General features: G+C 38.9%; 1 protein-coding gene across 5 annotated transcripts in view; it reads right to left on the bottom strand.

The window, feature by feature from the left end:
• The window catches only part of ADAMTSL3 (ADAMTS like 3), a 454,464-nt gene that overhangs the window by 150,408 nt on the left and 284,560 nt on the right, over nt 1-19,496 (bottom strand). For all 5 annotated transcript variants that reach the window (XM_035303956.3, XM_035303955.3, XM_035303954.3 and 2 more), the window contains exons 12-14: nt 18,769-18,819; nt 17,561-17,765; nt 4,975-5,122 (exon numbers count right to left, since the gene is read on the bottom strand). In XM_035303956.3, coding sequence (XP_035159847.3) covers nt 4,975-5,122; nt 17,561-17,765; nt 18,769-18,819 — 404 coding nt within the window. The remainder of the gene's footprint in view (nt 1-4,974; nt 5,123-17,560; nt 17,766-18,768; nt 18,820-19,496) is intronic.

Raw genomic sequence — 19,496 nt, 5'->3', positions numbered from 1 at the left:
TCAGAGATTTTGTCACCACCAGGCCTGCTTTACAAGAGCTCCTAAAAGAGGCACTACACATAGAAAGGAATAACCAGTACCAGCCATTCCAAAATCACACTAAATGTTAAAGAGCATCAACATAATGAAAAATCTACAACAACTAACAGGCAAAACAGCCAGCTAGCATCGAAATGGCAGTATCAAATTCACACATAACAATATTAACCCTAAATGTAAATGGACTAAATGAACCAATCAAAAGACACAGACTGGCAAATTGGATAAAAATCCAAAACCCATCAGTGTGCTGTATCCAGGAAACCCATCTCACATGCAAGGATACACAAAGGCTCAAAATAAAGGGATGGAGGAAGATTTACCAAGCAAATGGAGAGCAAAAGAAAGCAGGAGTTGCAATTCTCATCTCTGATAAAATAGACTTTAAAGCAACAAAGATCAAAAGAGACAAAGAAGGCCATTATATAATGGTAAAAGGATTGATACAACAAGAAAAGCTAACGATCCTAAACATATATGGACCCAATACAGGAGCACCCAGATACATAAGGCAAGTTCTTAATGACTTACAAAGAGACTTAGACTCCCACACAATAATAGTGGGAGAGTTTAACACTCTCTTGTCAATATTAGACAGATCAACCAGACAGAAAATCAACAAGGATATCCAGGGCTTGAACTCAGACCTGGAACAAGCAAACCTGATAGATATTTACAGAACTCTCCACCTGAAATCCACAGAATATACATTCTTCTCAGCACCACATCACACCTACTCTAAAATTGACCACATAATTGGAAGTAAAGCACTGCTCAACAAATGCAAAACAACTGAAATCATAACAAACAGCCTCTCAGACCATAGTGCAATCAAGTTAGAAGTCAGAATTCAGAAACCAACCCAGAACCGTACAGCTTCATGGAAACTGAACAACTGGCTCTTGAATGTTGACTGGATAAACAATGAAATGAAGGCAGAAATAAGGAAGTTCTTCAAAACCAATGAGAACGAAGACAAAACATGCCAGAATCTCTGGGACACATTTAAAGCAGTCTCTAGAGGAAAGTATATAGCAATAAGTGCCCATATGAGAAGAATGGAGAGATCCAAAATTGACACCCTATCATCAAAATTGAAAGAGCTAGAGGAGCATGATCAAAAAAACTCTAATCCCAGCAGAAGACAAGAAATAACTAAGATCAGAGCTGAACTGAAGGAGATTGAGACACGAAAATCCCTCCAAAAAATCAATAAATCCAAGATCTGGTTTTTTGAAAAGATCAACAAAATAGACAGACCACTAGCCAGATTGATTAAAAAGAAAGGGAGAACAACCAAATAGATGCAATAAAAAATGATAAAGGGGAAATCACCACAGATTCCACACAAATTCAAACCATCATCAGAGAATATTACAAACAACTCTATGCACATAAACTAGTAATCCTGGAAGAAATGGATAAATTCCTGGACTCCTGTGTCCTCCCAAGCCTAAACCAGGAGGAAGCTGAAACTATGAATAGACCAATAACAAGGTCAGAAGTCGAGGCAGCAATTAAGAGCCTACCACACAAAAAAAGCCTAGGTCCAGACGGGTTCACAGCCGAATTCTATCAGACACACAAAGAGGAGCTGGTACAATTTCTTCCGAAACTATTCCGAATAACCCAAAAAGAAGGAATCCTTCCCAAATCATTCGATGAGACCAATATCATCCTGATACCAAAACCCGGCAGAGACCCAACGAGAAAAGAAAACTTCAGGCCAATATCCATGATGAACATAGATGCAAAAATCTTCAATAAAATATTGGCAAGCCGATTTCAACAGCAAATCAAGAAACTTATTCATCATGATCAAGTAGGATTCATCCCAGAAATGCAAGGCTGGTTCAACATACGCAAGTCTATAAACGTAATTCACCACATAAACAGAACCAAAAACAAAAACCACATGATTATCTCAATTGATGCAGAGAAGGCATTTGACAAAATTCAACAGCCCTTTATGCTAAAAACCCTCAATAAACTCGGTATCGATGGAACATATCTCAAAGCAATAAAAGCTATTTATGACAAACCAACAGCCAATATCATACTGAATGGGCAAAAACTGAAAGCATTCCCTTTGAAATCCGGCACTAGACAAGGATGCCCTCTGTCACCAATCCTATTCAATATAGTACTGGAAGTTCTAGCCAGAGCAATCAGGCAAGAAAAAGAAATAAAGGGTATTCAAATAGGAAAGGTGGAAGCCAAATTGTCTCTATTTGCAGACGACATGATAGTATACCTAGAAGACCCCATCGCCTCAGCCCAAAAACTTCTAAAACTGATAAGCAACTTCAGCAAAGTCTCAGGATATAAAATCAATGTGCAAAAATCACAAGCCTTCCTCTACAACAATAACAGACTTAAAGAGAGCCAAATCAAGAACGAACTGCCATTCACAATTGCTACAAAAAGAATAAAATACCTTGGAGTACAACTCACAAGGAACGTAAGGGACCTCTTCAAGGAAAACTACAAACCACTGCTCAGCGAAATCAGAAAGGACACAAACAGATGGAGAAACATTCCATGTTCATGGTTAGGAAGAATTAATATCGTAAAAATGGCTATACTGCCCAAAGTAATTTACAGAATCAATGCTATACCCATCAAGCTACCATTGACTTTCTTCACAGAACTGGAAAAAACCACCATGAACTTCATATGGAACCAAAAGAGAGCCCGCATAGCCAAGTCAATTCTAAGCAAAAAGAACACAGCGGGGGGCATCACACTACCGGATTTCAAACTATACTACAAGGCTACAGTAATTAAAACAGCATGGTACTGGTACCAAAACAGAGATATAGATCAATGGAACAGAACAGAGGCATCAGAGGCAACACAACATATCTACAACCATACAATCTTTGATAAACCCGAAAAAAAACAAGCAATGGGGAAAGGATTCCCTGTTCAACGAATGGTGTTTGGAAAACTGGCTAGCCATGTGCAGAAAGCAGAAGCTGGACCCCTTCCTGACACCTTACACCAAAATTAACTCCAGATGGATTAAAGACTTAAACATAAGACCTGGCACCATAAAAACCCTAGAAGGAAATCTAGGCAAAACTATCCAGTACATAGGAGTAGGCAAGGACTTCATGAACAAAACACCAAAAGCATTGGCAACAAAAGCCAAAATAGACAAATGGGACCTAATCAAACTCCACAGCTTCTGCACAGCAAAAGAAACAGTCTCTAGAGTGAATTGGCAACCAACAGAATGGGAAAAGATTTTTGCAGTTTACCCATCTGACAAAGGGCTGTTATTCAGAATTTACAAAGAACTCAAACAGATTTACAAGAAAAAAACAAACAAGCCCGTTCAAAAATGGACAAAGGATATGAACAGACACATTACGAAAGAAGACATATATGAGGCCAACAGTCATATGAAAAAAATGCTCATCGTCACTGGTCATCAGAGAGATGAAAATCAAAACCACATTGAGATACCATCTCACGCCAGTTAGAATGGCAATCATTAAAAAATCTGGAGACAACAGATGCTGGAGAGGATGTGGAGAAAAAGGAACACTTTTACACTGTTGGTGGGAGTGTAAATTAGTTCAACCATTGTGGAAGACAGTGTGGCGATTCCTCAAGGTCTTAGAAATAGAAATTCCATTTGACCCAGCAATCCCATTACTGAGTATATATCCAAAGGACTATAAATCATTCTGCTATAAGGACACATGCACACGAATGTTCATTGCAGCACTGTTTACAATAGCAAAGACCTGGAATCAACCAAAATGCCCATTGCTGATAGACTGGATTGGGAAAATGTGGTACATATACACCATGGAATATTATGCAGCAATCAGAAATGATGAGTTTGTTTCATTTGTAGGGACATGGATGAATCTGGAGAACATCATTCTCAGCAAACTGACACAAGAACAGAAAATGAAACACAGCATATTCTCACTCATAGGCGGGTGATGAAAAATGAGAACACATGGACACAGAGAGGGGAGTACTAAACACTGGGGTCTATTGGAGGGAAAAGGGGAGGGCCAGTGGGAGGGGGAGGTGGGGAGGGATAGCCTGGGGAGCAATGCCAAATGTGGGTGAAGGGGAGAAAGCAAACAAATCACACTGCCATGTGTGTACCTATGCAACTGTATTGCATGCTCTGCACATGTACCCCAAAACCTAAAATGCAATAAAAAATTTAAAAAAAATAGTTGGGAATAATCTTTTTTTGTAAGATACTTTTCATGAGAATGGTTAACACTAAAGAAGATGGAAAAAAACGAAGTACAGAGAAGACCATAAACCAGAGAGGTGATGCCAAATAATCCTACCCATTTCTGCTCTTTCATGTAGAACAAATATGAACTACTGGAGAGATTATAAATGCATCCATAGATCTCCACTGGGAACTGGAAGTTTTCATTCATTCCATGCATTAGTACACATGATAAAGATGACATCATTCCTCCCTCAAAAATCTTACACTCGAGTGGAGAGTTAGGTACAAAGAAGAATGAGAATCTTGGGAAAAGTCAATAATTTCCTCTTCCTCTTCTACTTCTTCCTCTTTTTCTTGCTCTTCTTTCCCTTCCTCCTTCCACTTTTCCTTCCCCTGTTTTTAAATCTTCCTCTCTCCATTCTTCTTTTTCTTCAAGGGAAGGACTATATTTAATTTTATTAGGTCCACCAAGAAATGTTAGTATAAACCTAGATAGATAGAAGCTACTCTATGTGTACTAAATCAACAGGAGCTGTTTTCCCTCCAGATGAATAATTCACATATATCCAACTTTTTAAAATCTAGATGGGAAGGTCTATTGCAATTTGTCAACAAAACAATTTTTATAAGAGAGTAGTGAGTTGAAAGGGAAGTGCTACAATATTGGAATGAGAGCTGGAAAATATCATTTGATTTGAATTTACAATGCAACACAGACTTACCTCTTGGTTTATAACACGGGATGGGAATGACACATTCTTCTTTGATGTGTAACTTCAGTTGTGGATTGCAGCCCCCAACGTGCTCTCCATGGTGGTTAATGCACAGAACAACCCGGTACCGTAACCCTCGGCCACAAGTCACTGTGCACTTCAAAGAAGAAAAAAGAAGCCAATGCATTTCTTTTAAGAGAACCACAAAGGCATTATTTTATCATAGGCAAAGGAGAGCCATTGAACTACATAAATATTAAACATAAAAGACTTTTAGACAAATATTATGTAAGGAAGGGTGCAGAGGCTAATATTCTGTGATGCTTGTATTTCAGGGCCCCTCTTTTGTACAACCTTGTTCCACTTCTCAATTCAAAGGGTATTTAAGGTGAGATCATAGTTCAAAAAAATTAAAAATGCCCTGAAATCTTACTGCTCAAATATCAAAGAAATTTGTTACAAGTTCTCTCAAGTTTGATTAAAAGTTTAGGTGATCCTGCCTAAAATAATTTTTGAAGATGAATGAAAGCTTTCTGAACTGTCAATAAGAATATAATAAAATTCTGACCAATGATGCCAGAGGATTATATTTCTATTCTGTCTATAGAAGTCAGTCTTGCAAAACTGCTGTCATATAAGGAGGCCATCGAAGAGGAGAAAAAAATACTGTAGATGTATCCTGATTCATCTATAACTACAACCACCTGCAGTTAAAATTAGCAAAAACATTATGCTATTTTTTTCTGAATTTCTGTGAAGTTTGTGTTGTCAGCATTTTTTTCTTGGATTATTTGTTTATGATTTAAAAGTTACTCTTGTCTATGAGTGGAATGTTTTTATGTCATACAAAAATATAGAATATCTTTTCATTTATCTGTGATATGGTTTGGTTCTGTGTCCCCACCCAAATCTCATCTTGAATTGTAATCCCCATAATTCCCATGGGGAGGGTCCTGGTGGGGGGTGATTAGTCATGGGGGCACTTTCCCCCCATATTGGTCTCATGATAGTGAGTGAGTTCTCACAAAATATATGGTTTTATAAAGGGCTCTTTCCTTTTCAGGCTCTTTTCTGCTAACTTGTAAGAAGGTACTTGCTTCTCCTTCGCCTTTCACCATCATTGTAGGTTTCCTGAGGCCTCCCCAGATATATGGAACTGTGAGTCAATTAAATCTCTTTCCTTTATAAATTAACCAGTCTCTGGTAGTATCTGTCTAGCAGTGTAAGTATGGACTAATACAATATGCATGTTGGGGAGTATATATATAAAAAAATTAATAGACTATATTTTCTGAGGACCATTTTGGGTTTACAGAAATATTGAACAGACAGTACAGAGAGTCCCCATATTTCCTTTCACCCCTTTTTCCCCCTATGATTTTCCCTATTATTAACATCTCGCCTTAGTGTGGTGCCTTTGTTACAACTGATGAACCAATATTAATTATCATTAACATAAGTAATATATCACTTAATATATCATTATTAAATATTATCATTATTAAGTCCAGAGTTCACATTGTGGTTGCCGTCAGCTTTTTAAAATTTGTAATTTCTTGTAATTTCCTTTCTTATCTAAATAAACATTCTCTTTGCTATCTAATATTTATGTTTTATATTATTTTTGTTTTTGAGGCATCCCCTCCAATCTGCACAAACTTCAGACCTCACCAATTCTGGATCCACCCCAGGGAGGGGCTGAGAGCTCTTGGTTGCCTTTGGTTACTTTCTGTGGGACAGGAATCTTTTTTGTTTGTTATCTCATTAATACTCCTGATCCCCTTGCAGATCAGTTGCTTCAGGCTCATTGAACAGATAAGCAAATAGCCCACCATCTAAGGACCTTGCTCAAGGTCACACAGTTTCTAACAGGCAGAGTGGAATTCCCTCGCAGAGCTATCTACTGCCAAAGCCATGGCCAAGCCACTGCTTTAAAAAGCTCATAAATTTTCTTCTGACCCCCTGAGCACTTTGTAACTGGGTGCCCCTGGGGACAAGTTTCAAAGACATGTTTTGAGAATATGGAGGCTTTTCTCAGTGTATACACATCAGGCAGAATATTGGGAAACCTCTCTAGTTCATCATACCACTCTTGAAACCAGTGAACAAATACTTTAATGAGTTCAGTGAAGTTTGATATTACTCTATTTTTGAAAAATTGACTCAACTACCCCAAAATTTATCAACTTAAGATATATAAGACATTGAGGGGCTGTTTTATATTAGCCATGAAAGAAAGAACAAATCTACCCAAAGAGAAAAAACAATATAAGATATAACAATACTACAACTGGTTAATCCAAAGGAGTATCCTCTTCTTTTTAACCACCATTCTGGAAAACTGGACACTTCCCCCAATGGCATTGTCAGTGTTTACAATGTTCCAGAACTCATGTGTGGAGCTGCATATGTCCTCAAGGATGAAAAATCCTCATCACTGAGAATATATTTGATTTTTTAAAAAGTGAAAAATATTAAGAATGAGGTATGGTGAATGAGAAGAGCTAGTTAACATCCTCTCTTATGATAATATACGATATGATAAAGTCATGATATTTATGGGGATGGAGGGTGATATAAAAGCTCTAAAGCCAACACAGAACATATGGCTTATGAGGGCTGAAAACAGGCTCTGCAGTTGTAGAAATAATGGTGATTGAAGGCTGAAAAAAATGAAAAGTCCCTAATGTCTTGATAACAAATACTTTTGCAGCTGAGATGACATTCTTTGCTTTCGAACAAATAGAGGACTTAAGTTGCCAGCAGACAGATTCTTAAAAATAATTTTGATGATAGACCATCACATGAACTTTGCCACATAACTCAAGAGTTCAAAGGAATGAATAACCTTGCTAAAATAAAATCCTGCCATCCCGGTCTATTTATTTATGTGAACAAGATTTCCCAGTGAATACAGGCAAAGCCAAACAAAACAAAATAAAAAACCAATAGCAAAAATTAACAATAATATCATTGCTGAACACATGTCTCATTCTGGTGATTAATGTATGAACTATTTTTTAAGCTCCACTTATCTTCTATAAAGATATATTAATGCATGTACATGATGAACTAAGTGTGTATTTAAATGAAAATGTAATTTTTATATGTTATTCTTATTTACACAACTTTGAAATATATATGTTGTTTTGAGGGTATACTAAAATTAACTCAATTCAGAGGACTATTTTAAATACTTAGGGCCTTATGGTCGCAGGAAAGTAAAATAAATTAATATCAATGATCATATATATTTTCTCAGAGAGAAATAGAATAGTGTAATAAAAAATCTTTAAAGCATAAAAATACATTATATTAGAATAAAGTTCTGTGGAAAGAGTAGATTGCAAATGTGAGTTCAAAGGGAAAAATATTTACAACATCCAAATTGTTAAAGAAGAGCTCACTTGTGTATTTTTTAATTGAAAGATGGCAAAGACATAATTATCATGGCATTTAAATTCCACTAGACAGATTTTTTTAAAATGCTGCAACACTCTTATTTTAAAATGTTAACATTCACAACATGCTGAAATGGTATTTTTTTAATTATTTAAGCTTGTAATAGGAAATTTTAGATGTCAACCTGCATATATGTTAAAAGGTATGTGATTGTCTAATCTTCTTTTTAGGAAATATGTGACCAAAAATTAATTGATAACTTCTTCCCTAGCAAGTTTGAATAAAGTTCTACAGGGTGATTATGTTTAGTATGGGGATATCAGAAAAAGAGTGATATAGTCTTCACCTGACACTTATCCTTAAAGTTCAAGTGCTAACTTCTTTCTGAAGCTTTTCTGACACCTTCAGGTTGAGTGAATCATTCCACCTTGTGCCTCTCAACTACTGGGCACATGATACTACTCATGCACAACACTATACTGTATCACAACTTTGTTTGCATGCATGTCTGTGCAACTAGATTCTAAGCTTTTGGGTGGTAGGAGCCAGTTGTATTTACTTCTTAGAACAGTAGCTGACACATTGACTAAACAGATGAGTAGATAAATTAATATATGTACATGATGAGCTAAGTGTGTGGAGATGACTTAAGAGAGCTGCAGACACTTGAGGTGACTACATCTCACTCTCTAGAAAATTAAAGAATTAACATGAGAAAGGACTCAAGATGCACTGTGAGAACAACCCAGGATTGAAGCTCACGGTCAATGCGTGGACGGGGTGAGTCAGGGCCGCATTTCTAGATGGATCTTTGTTGCCCACAGAACGGAGAAATTCCTAGGTATAGAGGAGAAATGAGATGCCAGGCAGAGGTTTCAACTGGCGCAGCCAGCGGTCTGTGCAGTGGCGGCCCACGCTGTGGCAGAGCACACAGTGCTCCACACAAAGCGCGCTCATCCACGGGCCCTGTTGGGCCGGCAACCTGAGACTTGGGAGGGCTGAACTTGAGACTGAATGGGACTTGGACAGTGAGCCAGCCCAGGAGATTCCAGGGTGACAGCGTTTGGGGTAGCACAGTGGGACAAGCAAAACAGCGATTCCAAACGCTCCCTGTGGAGGGGTTCCCTGAGGCCGCAGCTCCGTTGGGGAGGGGCGTCCGCCATTACCGAGGCAAACCGCCCCTACTGAGGTACACGCCCATTGCTGACGCAGCCTGCCATTGCCGAGGCAACATGCTACAACAGAGAGACTCTGCCGCAGGGCATAGCCCATGGCAGCAGGGCGGAGGCTGCAGCAGAAGGGCAGAGCCTGCAGCAACAGGGCGAACCTCACACCAGCAGGGTGGAGCCTCGGCAGTCAAATAGTGACTAGACTGCCTCCTAGCAGGGCAGGACAGCGCATGGACATTCACAAGGAAAGCCCCAACCCCCCGCAGACAGAGCATCTGAGAAAAAAAAGGGTTCTTTTATGAGTTACGTTGCAGCAGAATTAAACATAGCAGACTAACCGCCCTGAATGAACAACAGAGCTCACAGCTCAGCATTTGAGCTCCTATAAAGTACAGACGGTCTCCTCAAGCAACTCCCTGACCCCTCTATATCCAAAGGACTGACATTTGGCAGGCATCATTTTGGGAAAAAGATAGCAGAAAAAGAAACTGGTAGCATCCCTCACTGTTCCACAGCTGCTATAGGTGCACCCCAGACAAGCAGGGCCTGGAGTGGACCTCAGCAGTCGTACAGTGAAGGGGCTAGACTGGTAGAAGGAAAACCAAGTAACAGAAATACTTCATCATCAACAATCTGGGTGCCCACTCAGAGACCCAATTGAAAAGTCAGCAACTACACAGACAACAGGTGGATAAATCCACAAAGATGGGAAGAAACCAGTGCAAAAAGAAGGAAAACACCCAAAACCAGAACACCTCGCCTCCTAGAAAGGACCAAAACTCCTCACCAGCAAGGGAACAAAGTTGGATGGAGAATAACTGTGACGAAACAACAAAATTAGACTTCAGAAGGTGGGTAATGAGGAACTTTTGTGAGCTAAAAGAACATGTTTTAAATCAAGGCAAAGAAACTAAGAACCTTGAAAAAAGATATAAAAAAAGATTTGAGGAAATGATAACAAGAATGGATAACTTAGAGAGAAATACGAATGAATTAAAGGAGCTGAACAACACAATACGAGAACTTTGTGAAGCATGCACAAGTTTCAATAGCCGAATTGACCAAGCAGAAGAAAGAATATCAGAAGTCGAAGATCAACTCAATGAAATAAAACGAGAAACCAAGATTAGAGAAAAAAGCGAAAAAAGGAATGAACAAAGTCTCCAAGAAATGTGGGACTATGGTGAAGAGACCTAACCTACGTTTGATAGGTGTACCAGAAGGGGATGAAGAGAATGAATCCAAGCTGGAAAATACTCTTCAGGACATTATCCAGGAAAATTTCCCCCACCTAGCAAGACAGGCCAACACTCAAATGCAGGAAATACAGAGAACACCACAAAGATATTGCACAAGAAAAACAACCCCAAGGCACATAATCGTCAGATTCAACAAGGTTGAAATAAAGGAGAAAATACTAAGGGCAGCCAGAGAGAAAGGTCGGGTCACCCACAAAGGGAAGCCCACCAGACTCACAGCAGATCTCTCAGCAGAAACTCTACAAGCCAGAAGAGAGTGGGGGCCAATATTCAACATCCTTAAAGAAAAGAACTTTCAACCCAGAATTTCATATCCAGCCAAACTGAGCTTCAGAAGTGAAGGAAAAATAAAATCCTTTGCGAACAAGCAAGTACTCAGAGACTTTGTTACCACTAGGCCTGCTTTACAAGAGCTCCTGAAAGAGGCACTACACATAGAAAGGAACAACCAGTACCAGCCATTCCAAAATCACACTAAATGCTAAAGAGCATCAACATAATGAAAAATGTACAACAACTAATGGGCAAAACAGCCAGCTAGCATCAAAATGGCCATATCAAATTCACACATAACAATATTAACCCTAAATGTAAATGGACTAAATGCACCAATCAAAGGACACAGACTGGAAAATTGGATAAAAATCCAAAACCCATCAGTGTGCTGTATCCAGGAAACCCATCTCACATGCAAGGATACACAAAGGCTCAAAATAAAGGGATGGAGGAAGATTTACCAAGCAAATGGAGAGCAAAAGAAAGCAGGAGTTGCAATTCTCATCTCTGATAAAATAGACTTTAAAGCAACCAAGATCAAAAGAGACAAAGAAGGCCATTACATAATGGTAAAAGGATCAATACAACAAGAAGAGCTAACGATCCTGAACATATATGGACCCAATGCAGGAGCACCCAGATACATAAGGCAAGTTCTTAATGACTTACAAAGAGACTTAGACTCCCACACAATGATAGTGGGAGACTTTAACACTCCACTGTCAATATTAGACAGATCAACCAGACAGAAAATCAACAAGGATATCCAGGGCTTGAACTCAGACCTGGAACAAGCAAACCTGGTAGACATCTACAGAACTCTCCACCCCAAATCCACAGAATATACATTCTTCTCAGCACCACATCACACCTACTCTAAAATTGACCACATAATAGGAAGTAAAGCACTGCTCACCAAATGCAAAACAACTGAAATCATAACAAACAGCCTCTCAGACCATAGTGCAATCAAGTTAGAAGTCAGAATTCAGAAACCAACCCAGAACCGCACAGCTTCATGGAAACTTAACAACTGGCTCTTGAATGTTGACTGGGTAAACAATGAAATGAAGTCAGAAATAAAGAAGTTCTTCGAAACCAATGAGAACAAAGACACAACATGCCAGAACCTCTGGAACACATTTAAAGCAGACACTAGAGGAAAGTATATAGCAATAAGTGCCGATATGAGGAGAATGGAGACATCCAAAATTAATACCCTATCGTCAAAATTGAAAGAGCTAGAGGAGCAAGATCAAAAAAAACTCTAAACCCAGCAGAAGACAAGAAATAACTAAGATCAGAGCTGAACTGAAAAAGATTGAGACACGAAAAACACTCCAAAAAATCAATAAATCCAAGAGCTGGTGTTTTGAAAAGATCAACAAAATAGACAGAACACTAGCCAGATTGATTAAAAAGAAAAGAGAGAACAACCAAATAGATGCAATAAAAAATGATAAAGGGAAAATAATCACAGATGCCACAGAAATTCAAACCATCAGCAGAGAATATTACAAACAACTCTATGCACATAAACTAGTAAACCTGGAAGAAACGGATAAATTCCTGGACTTCTGTGTCCTTCCAAGCCTGAACCAGGAGGAACCTGAAACTGTGAATAGACCAATAACAAGGTCAGAAGTCGAGGCAGCAATTAAGAGCCTACCACACAAAAAAAGCCCAGATCCAGACGGGTTCACAGCCGAATTCTACCAGACACACAAAGAGGAGCTGGTACCGTTCCTTCTGAAACTATTTCAAATAATCCAAAAAGAAGGAATCCTTCCCAAATCATTCTATGAGACCAATATCATCCTGATACCAAAACCCGGCAGAGACCCAACAAGAAAAGAAAACTTCAGACCAATATCCATTATGAAAATAGATGCAAAAATCGTCAATAAAATATTGGCAAGCCGACTGCAACACCAAATGAAAAAACTTATTCATCATGAACAAGTAGGATACATCCCGGGGATGCAAGGCTGGTTCAACATACGCAAGTATATAAACGTAATTCACCACATAAACAGAACCAAAAACAAAAACCACATGATTATCTCAATTGATGCAGAGAAGGGATTTAACAAAATTCAACAGCCCTTTGTGCTAAAAACCCTCAATAAACTCGGTATCCATGGAACACATCTCAAAATAATAAAAGCTATTTATGACAAACCAACAGCCAATATCATACTGAATGGGCAAAAACTGAAAGCATTCCCTTTGAAATCCGGCACTAGACAAGGATGCCCTCTTTCACCACTCCTATTCAATATAGTACTGGAAGTTCTAGCCACAGCAGTCAGGCAAGAAAAACAAATAAAGGGTATTCAAATAGGAAAGGTGGAAGCCAAATTGTCTCTATTTGCAGACGACATGATAGTATACCTAGAAGACCCCATCACCTCAGCCCAAAAACTCCTGAAACTGATAAGCAACTTCAGCAAAGTCTCAGGATATAAAATCAATGTGCAAAAATCACAAGCCTTCCTCTACACCAATAACAGACTTAAAGAAAGCCAAATCAAGAACGAACTGCCATTCACAATTGCTACAAAAAGAATAAAATACCTTGGAGTACAACTCACAAGGAACGTAAGGGACCCCTTCAAGGAAAACTACAAACCACTGCTCAACGAAATCAGAGAGGACACAAACAGATGGAGAAACATTCCATGTTCATGGTTAGGAAGAATTAATATCGTAAAAATGGCTATACTGCCCAAAGTAATTTACAGAATCAATGCTATACCCATCAAGCTACCATTGACTTTCTTCACAGAACTGGAAAAAACCACGATGAACTTCATATGGAACCAAAAGAGAGCCCGCATAGCCAAGTCAATTCTAAGCAAAAAGAACACAGCGGGGGGCATCACACTACCGGATTTCAAACTATACTACAAGGCTACAGTAATCAAAACAGCATGGTACTGGTACCAAAACACAGATATAGACCAATGGAACAGAACAGAGGCATCGGAGGCAACACAACATATCTACAACCATACAATCTTGGATAAACCTGACAAAAACAAGCAATGGGGAAAGGATTCCCTGTTCAACAAATGGTGTTGGGAAAACTGGCTAGCCATGTGCAGAAAGCAGAAGCTGGACCCCTTCCTGACACCTTACACCAAAATTAACTCCAGATGGATTAAAGACTTAAACATAAGACCTGGCACCATAAAAACACTAGAGGAAAATCTAGGCAAAAGCATCCAAGACATAGGAGTAGGCAAGGACTTCATGAACAAAACACCAAAAGCATTGGCAACAAAGGCCGATATAGACAAATGGGACCTAATCAAACTCCACAGCTTCTGCATGGCAAAAGAAACAGTCACTAGAGTGAATCGGCAACCAACAGAATGGGAAAAAATTTTTGCAGTTTACCCATCTGACAAAGGGCTGATATCCAGAATTTACAAAGAACTCAAACAGATTTACAGGAAAAAAACAAACAAGCCCATTCAAAAGTGGGCAAAGGATATGAGCAGACACTTTACGAAAGAAGACATATATGAGGCCAGCAATCATATGAAAAAATGCTCATCGTCACTGGTCATCAGAGAGATGCAAATCAAAACCACACTGAGATACCATCTCACGCCAGTTAGAATGGCGATCATTAAAAATCTGGAGACAACAGATGCTGGAGAGGATGTGGAGAAAAAGGAACACTTTTACACTGTTGGTGGGAGTGTAAATTAGTCCAACCGTTGTGGAAGACAGTGTGGCGATTCCTCAAGGCCTTAGAAATAGAAATTTCATTTGACCCAGCAATCCCATTACTGGGTATATATCCAAAGGACTAATCGTTCTACTATAAGGACACATGCACACGAATGTTCATTGCAGCACTGTTTACAATAGCAAAGACCTGGAATCAACCAAAATGCCCATCGATGATAGACTGGATTGGGAAAATGTGGCACATATACACTATGGAATATTATGCAGCAATCAGAAATGATGAGTTTGTGTCGTTTTTAGGGACATGGATGAAACTGGAGAACATCATTCTCAGCAAACTGACACAAGAACAGAAAATGAAACACAGCATATTCTCCCTCATAGGCGGGTGATGAAAAATGAGAACACATGGACACAGGGAGGGGAGTACTAAACACTGGGGTCTATTGGGGGGAAAAGGGGAGGGCCAGCGGGAGGGGGTGGTGGGGAGGGATAGCCTGGGGAGAAATGCCAAATGTGGGTGAAGGGGAGAAAGGAAGCAAAACACACTGCCATGTGTGTACCTATGCAACTGTCTTGCATGTTCTGCACATGTACCCCCAAACCTAAAATGCAATAAAAAATTTAAAAAAAAAGAATTAACATTATTTTATTAAATACGAATGTTGGCCGGGCGTGGTGGCTCAAGCCTGTAATCCCAGCACTTTGGGAGGCCGAAACGGGTGGATCACGAGGTCGAGAGATCGAGACCATCCTGGTCAACATGGTGAAACTCCGTCTCTACTAAAAATACAAAAAATTAGCTGGGCATGGTGGCGCGTGCCTGTAATCCCAGCTACTCGGGAGGCTGAGGCAGGAGAATTGCCTGAACCCAGGAGGCGGAGGTTGCGGTGAGCCGAGATCGCGCCATTGCACTCCAGCCTGGGTAACAAGAGTGAAACTCCGTCTCAAAAAATAAAAAAATAAAAAAATAAATATGAATGTCTGCATTTTTCACCTTTTTTTTAAAATTGTACTTTAGGTTCTGGGGTACATGGTGCAGATCATGCGGGATTGTTGCATAGGTACATACATGGCAAGGTGGTTTGCTGCCTTCATCCCCCCATCACCTATATCTGGTATTTCTCGCCATGTTATCCCTCCCCACCCTCGCTGTTCCTCCCCTAGCCCCACCACCAACTAACCTCAGTGTGTGATGCTCCCCTCCCTGTGTCTACATGTTCTAATTGTTTAACACCTTCCTATGAGTGATACCATTTGGTGTTTGGTTTTCTGTTCTTGTGACAGTTTGCTTAGAATGATGGTTTGCAGATTCATCCATGTCCCTATGAAGGACACAAATTCATCATTTTTTATGACTGCGTAGTATTCCATCATGTATATGTGCCACATTTTCTTTATCCAGTCTATCGTTGATGGACATTTGGGTTGGTTCCAGGTCTTTGCTATTGTAAACAGTGCCACAATGAACATACGTGTGCATGTGTCTTAATAAAAGAACAATTTAGATTTCTTTGGGTATATACCCAGTAATGAGATTGCTGGGTCATATGGTATTTCTATTTCTAGGTCCTTTAGGAATCACCACACTGTCTTCCACAATGGTTGCACTAATTTGCACTCCCACCAACAGTGTAAAAGTGTTCCTTTTTCTCCACATCCTCTCCAGCATCTGTTGTCTCCAGATTTTTTAATGATCTCCATTCTAACTGGCGTGAGATGGTATCTCAATGTGGTTTTGATTTGCATTTCTCTAATGACCAGTGATAATGAGCATTTTTCATATGTTTATTGGCCTCATAGATGTCTTCTTTTGTAAAGTGTCTGCTCATATCTTTTGCCCACTTTTGAATCGGTTTGTTTTTTTCTTGTAAATCTGTTTTAGTTCTTTGTAGATTCTGGATATTAGCCCTTTGTCAGATGGGTAGATCGCAAAAATTTTTTCCTGCATTGTATTTGTTCTGGAGGCTTACTCAGTCATCTCTTTATTAAGTGAAAACTATGATAATTTTACACAAACCTTGTTATATCTCTGGAGTGTTTTCCTTCTTCTCTCTCTCTCTTTTTTTTCATACAACTTGACCTCACGATGATTTCTAAATAGGCTACCCACCTCTGGTCTTTCCCAATGTTAGGCTGTCTTGCCTCAATTACTTAAAATACATTATTTCTTCACAAAAATTGTGAAGCTTCTTAGTAGCTACTAGATCAAGGACACACTTCTCATGTCATATCATCATTTCTAACTTAATCTTCCAATTCTTAGTGTCATGGGTCATCTCTTTAATCTTGATGAAGCTGAGCCCCTTTCAACTTTGTCATTACTGTCTTTGCTCAGCCACCTCTGCTTGACCATTTCCCTAACACTAACCCTAACCCAGTGATGTTTCTCAGGTTCTTGCTTGTTTATAGTCTTCACAGAATTTAAATTTTAATTCTTGCTTGTTTAAATTCTTCAAAGATGGGTTAAGCACCACAAGGGCAACAAAGACGTCCTGATTGACTCTGTGTCAACATCTGTTCTTTATAGATTTACTTAATATTAATTATGCTAATAATTGTATGGCAATATTATTAATGTCCTTAATATTAATTATTCTTACTTACCATGATGCTTGTCTTTTTTACCTTGTCCTCCAGCTGTCTTCCTAAGCATCTTGGAGTAAGGACCATGCTCTTTTACAATTTGTTTTTTGGCTCTGTGCTGTCTGGTACCATGGTGGGCATATAGAAAATATCCCTTAAAATATGAGAATTAGTTAAAAGTGGCAGATTCTCAAATCTTACCTGAGACCACTCCATGGCAATCCACTTGGGGCAATCAAACAGATTACAAGTTTGCATAACCTTGGGTTTGGGTGCATACATGCATTTCCATTCTTCCACCTGCAGTATCTCTCCGTGCATGGATTCCTCTACACACACAAAGCTCCGTCTTTGAATCCCTCCTCCACAGGAAACGGAACATGAAGTCCAAGGATTATGTTCCCAGCTTAAAAGCAAACAAATAAAATCATATTATTTATTTGTTGTTTGCTTATTTGTTTGTTTCAAGTTTGCAAGGATAGTGGCAAAAAGTATGGCCTCAAGGTATCAGTTGTGGTTCAGCTGTGTGAGTGTGGGACTGGGAGTCGTAAGACTTTATTTATTTATTTATTTATTGAGATGGAATCTCTTTCTGCCACCCTGGCTGGAATGCAATGGTGTGATCTCGGCTCACTGCAACCTCTGCCTCCCAGGTTCAAGTGATTCTTCTTCTTTAGACTCGAGAGTAGCTAGGATTCCAGGTGCCTGCCACCATGCCTGGCTAATTTTTGTACTTTTTAGTAGAAACGGGGTTTTGCCATGTTGCTCAGGGCTGGTCTTGAACTCCTGACCACAAGTGATCTAACTGCCTCAGCCTCCCAAAATTCTGGGATTACAGTAGTGAGCCACCATGCCCAGCCAAGACTTTACTCTTAACTGCCACACACAATCTTTAGTTACAAGATACTTGACTCCTCACATCTGGGGATTTTGTCAAATGGGAATCATATACCTTCCCTATTTACCATTCATAGGACCATTGTGAAAATTAAATCAATTAAAATATGCAGTGTAACTGCATCTTCAAACTGCCTCTAAACTGTAAAATACTAATGGACAATATTATTAGAGAATCACAGAAACTCCGAGTCAGGAAGGACCATACTACTTATCTTGGAATAAAAGGGATTCAAATTTCTGATTAATTGTAACACTTGAGCTCCAGCTATAGTACTAAATTGTCCAAGATATGCTTGACAGCTGCAGAGATGGGAAACATCACCTTTTGAAGCAGCCTATTCCATTTAATTTAGAAAGATTTTTCCTATTATTGAGTTGAATTCTGTTTTCCCTTAGTTCTGTAAGTATCTAATATCTAACGCTCATACATTTTGGGCTATTGCTACAGATGCTACAGTTCCTTGCAAACTACTTAAATTGCAAAAGGGAAATGGAAACATATAACTCACCGAGGAAGAGGTTGGAAGTGATCGTACGGCATTATCTCTTTAAATCCATCACTACAAATGAAATCATTGTGAGAATGTCATTCCTATAATAAATCTATTAACACATTTATTAACTGACTAATATAATATTTGACATCCCAAAAGACAGAGCTCTTTCAAATTGGAAACTAAAAATGTCAAGTGTTATCAACTATTCCCAAAAATTCAGCCACCATTCTTCAATTTTCAAGAATATCTACAACACAAATTCCCCAGTTCTATATGAAAATACAGAAAACTAAACTAGTGGTATATTAATCAAAGAAATTAAGTGTCTTGAAATTAAGATAAATTTATTCCTTTTTATAATCATTACTCTCTAAATATATTAGTGGATATTAACACACTGCCTTATAGTAAGATCTTTGGAAAACCACTTTATTTCACAGAATTTGTCCTCTGAAAGGTCTCTATTAATAATTATATTCAACCAGGATTACAGGAAATGGACAGTTTAGTAACAGGAAATGAAATCCATTGAGAACGCTTCCTTTTCCACTTGCACACTTCTTCCTAAGCCAGCTGGCAGATATCTGGGGGATTCTGGGACTTGATGTTGTGCTGTTATTTTAAGGTATTGTAGTAAGCCAGGAAACTTCCCCAGGCAATCCAAGTCAGCAGGTACTAAATTATGCAATAGGATAGTTTACACATAGTTTTTTTTGCTTTGGCATTAAAACTTTTTACTT

This window comes from Callithrix jacchus, chromosome 6 (genome assembly GCF_049354715.1).
Source record: "Callithrix jacchus isolate 240 chromosome 6, calJac240_pri, whole genome shotgun sequence".
NCBI classification, from domain to species: Eukaryota; Metazoa; Chordata; class Mammalia; order Primates; family Cebidae; genus Callithrix; species Callithrix jacchus.
This window is presented reverse-complemented; position numbering and strand designations above follow the sequence as displayed.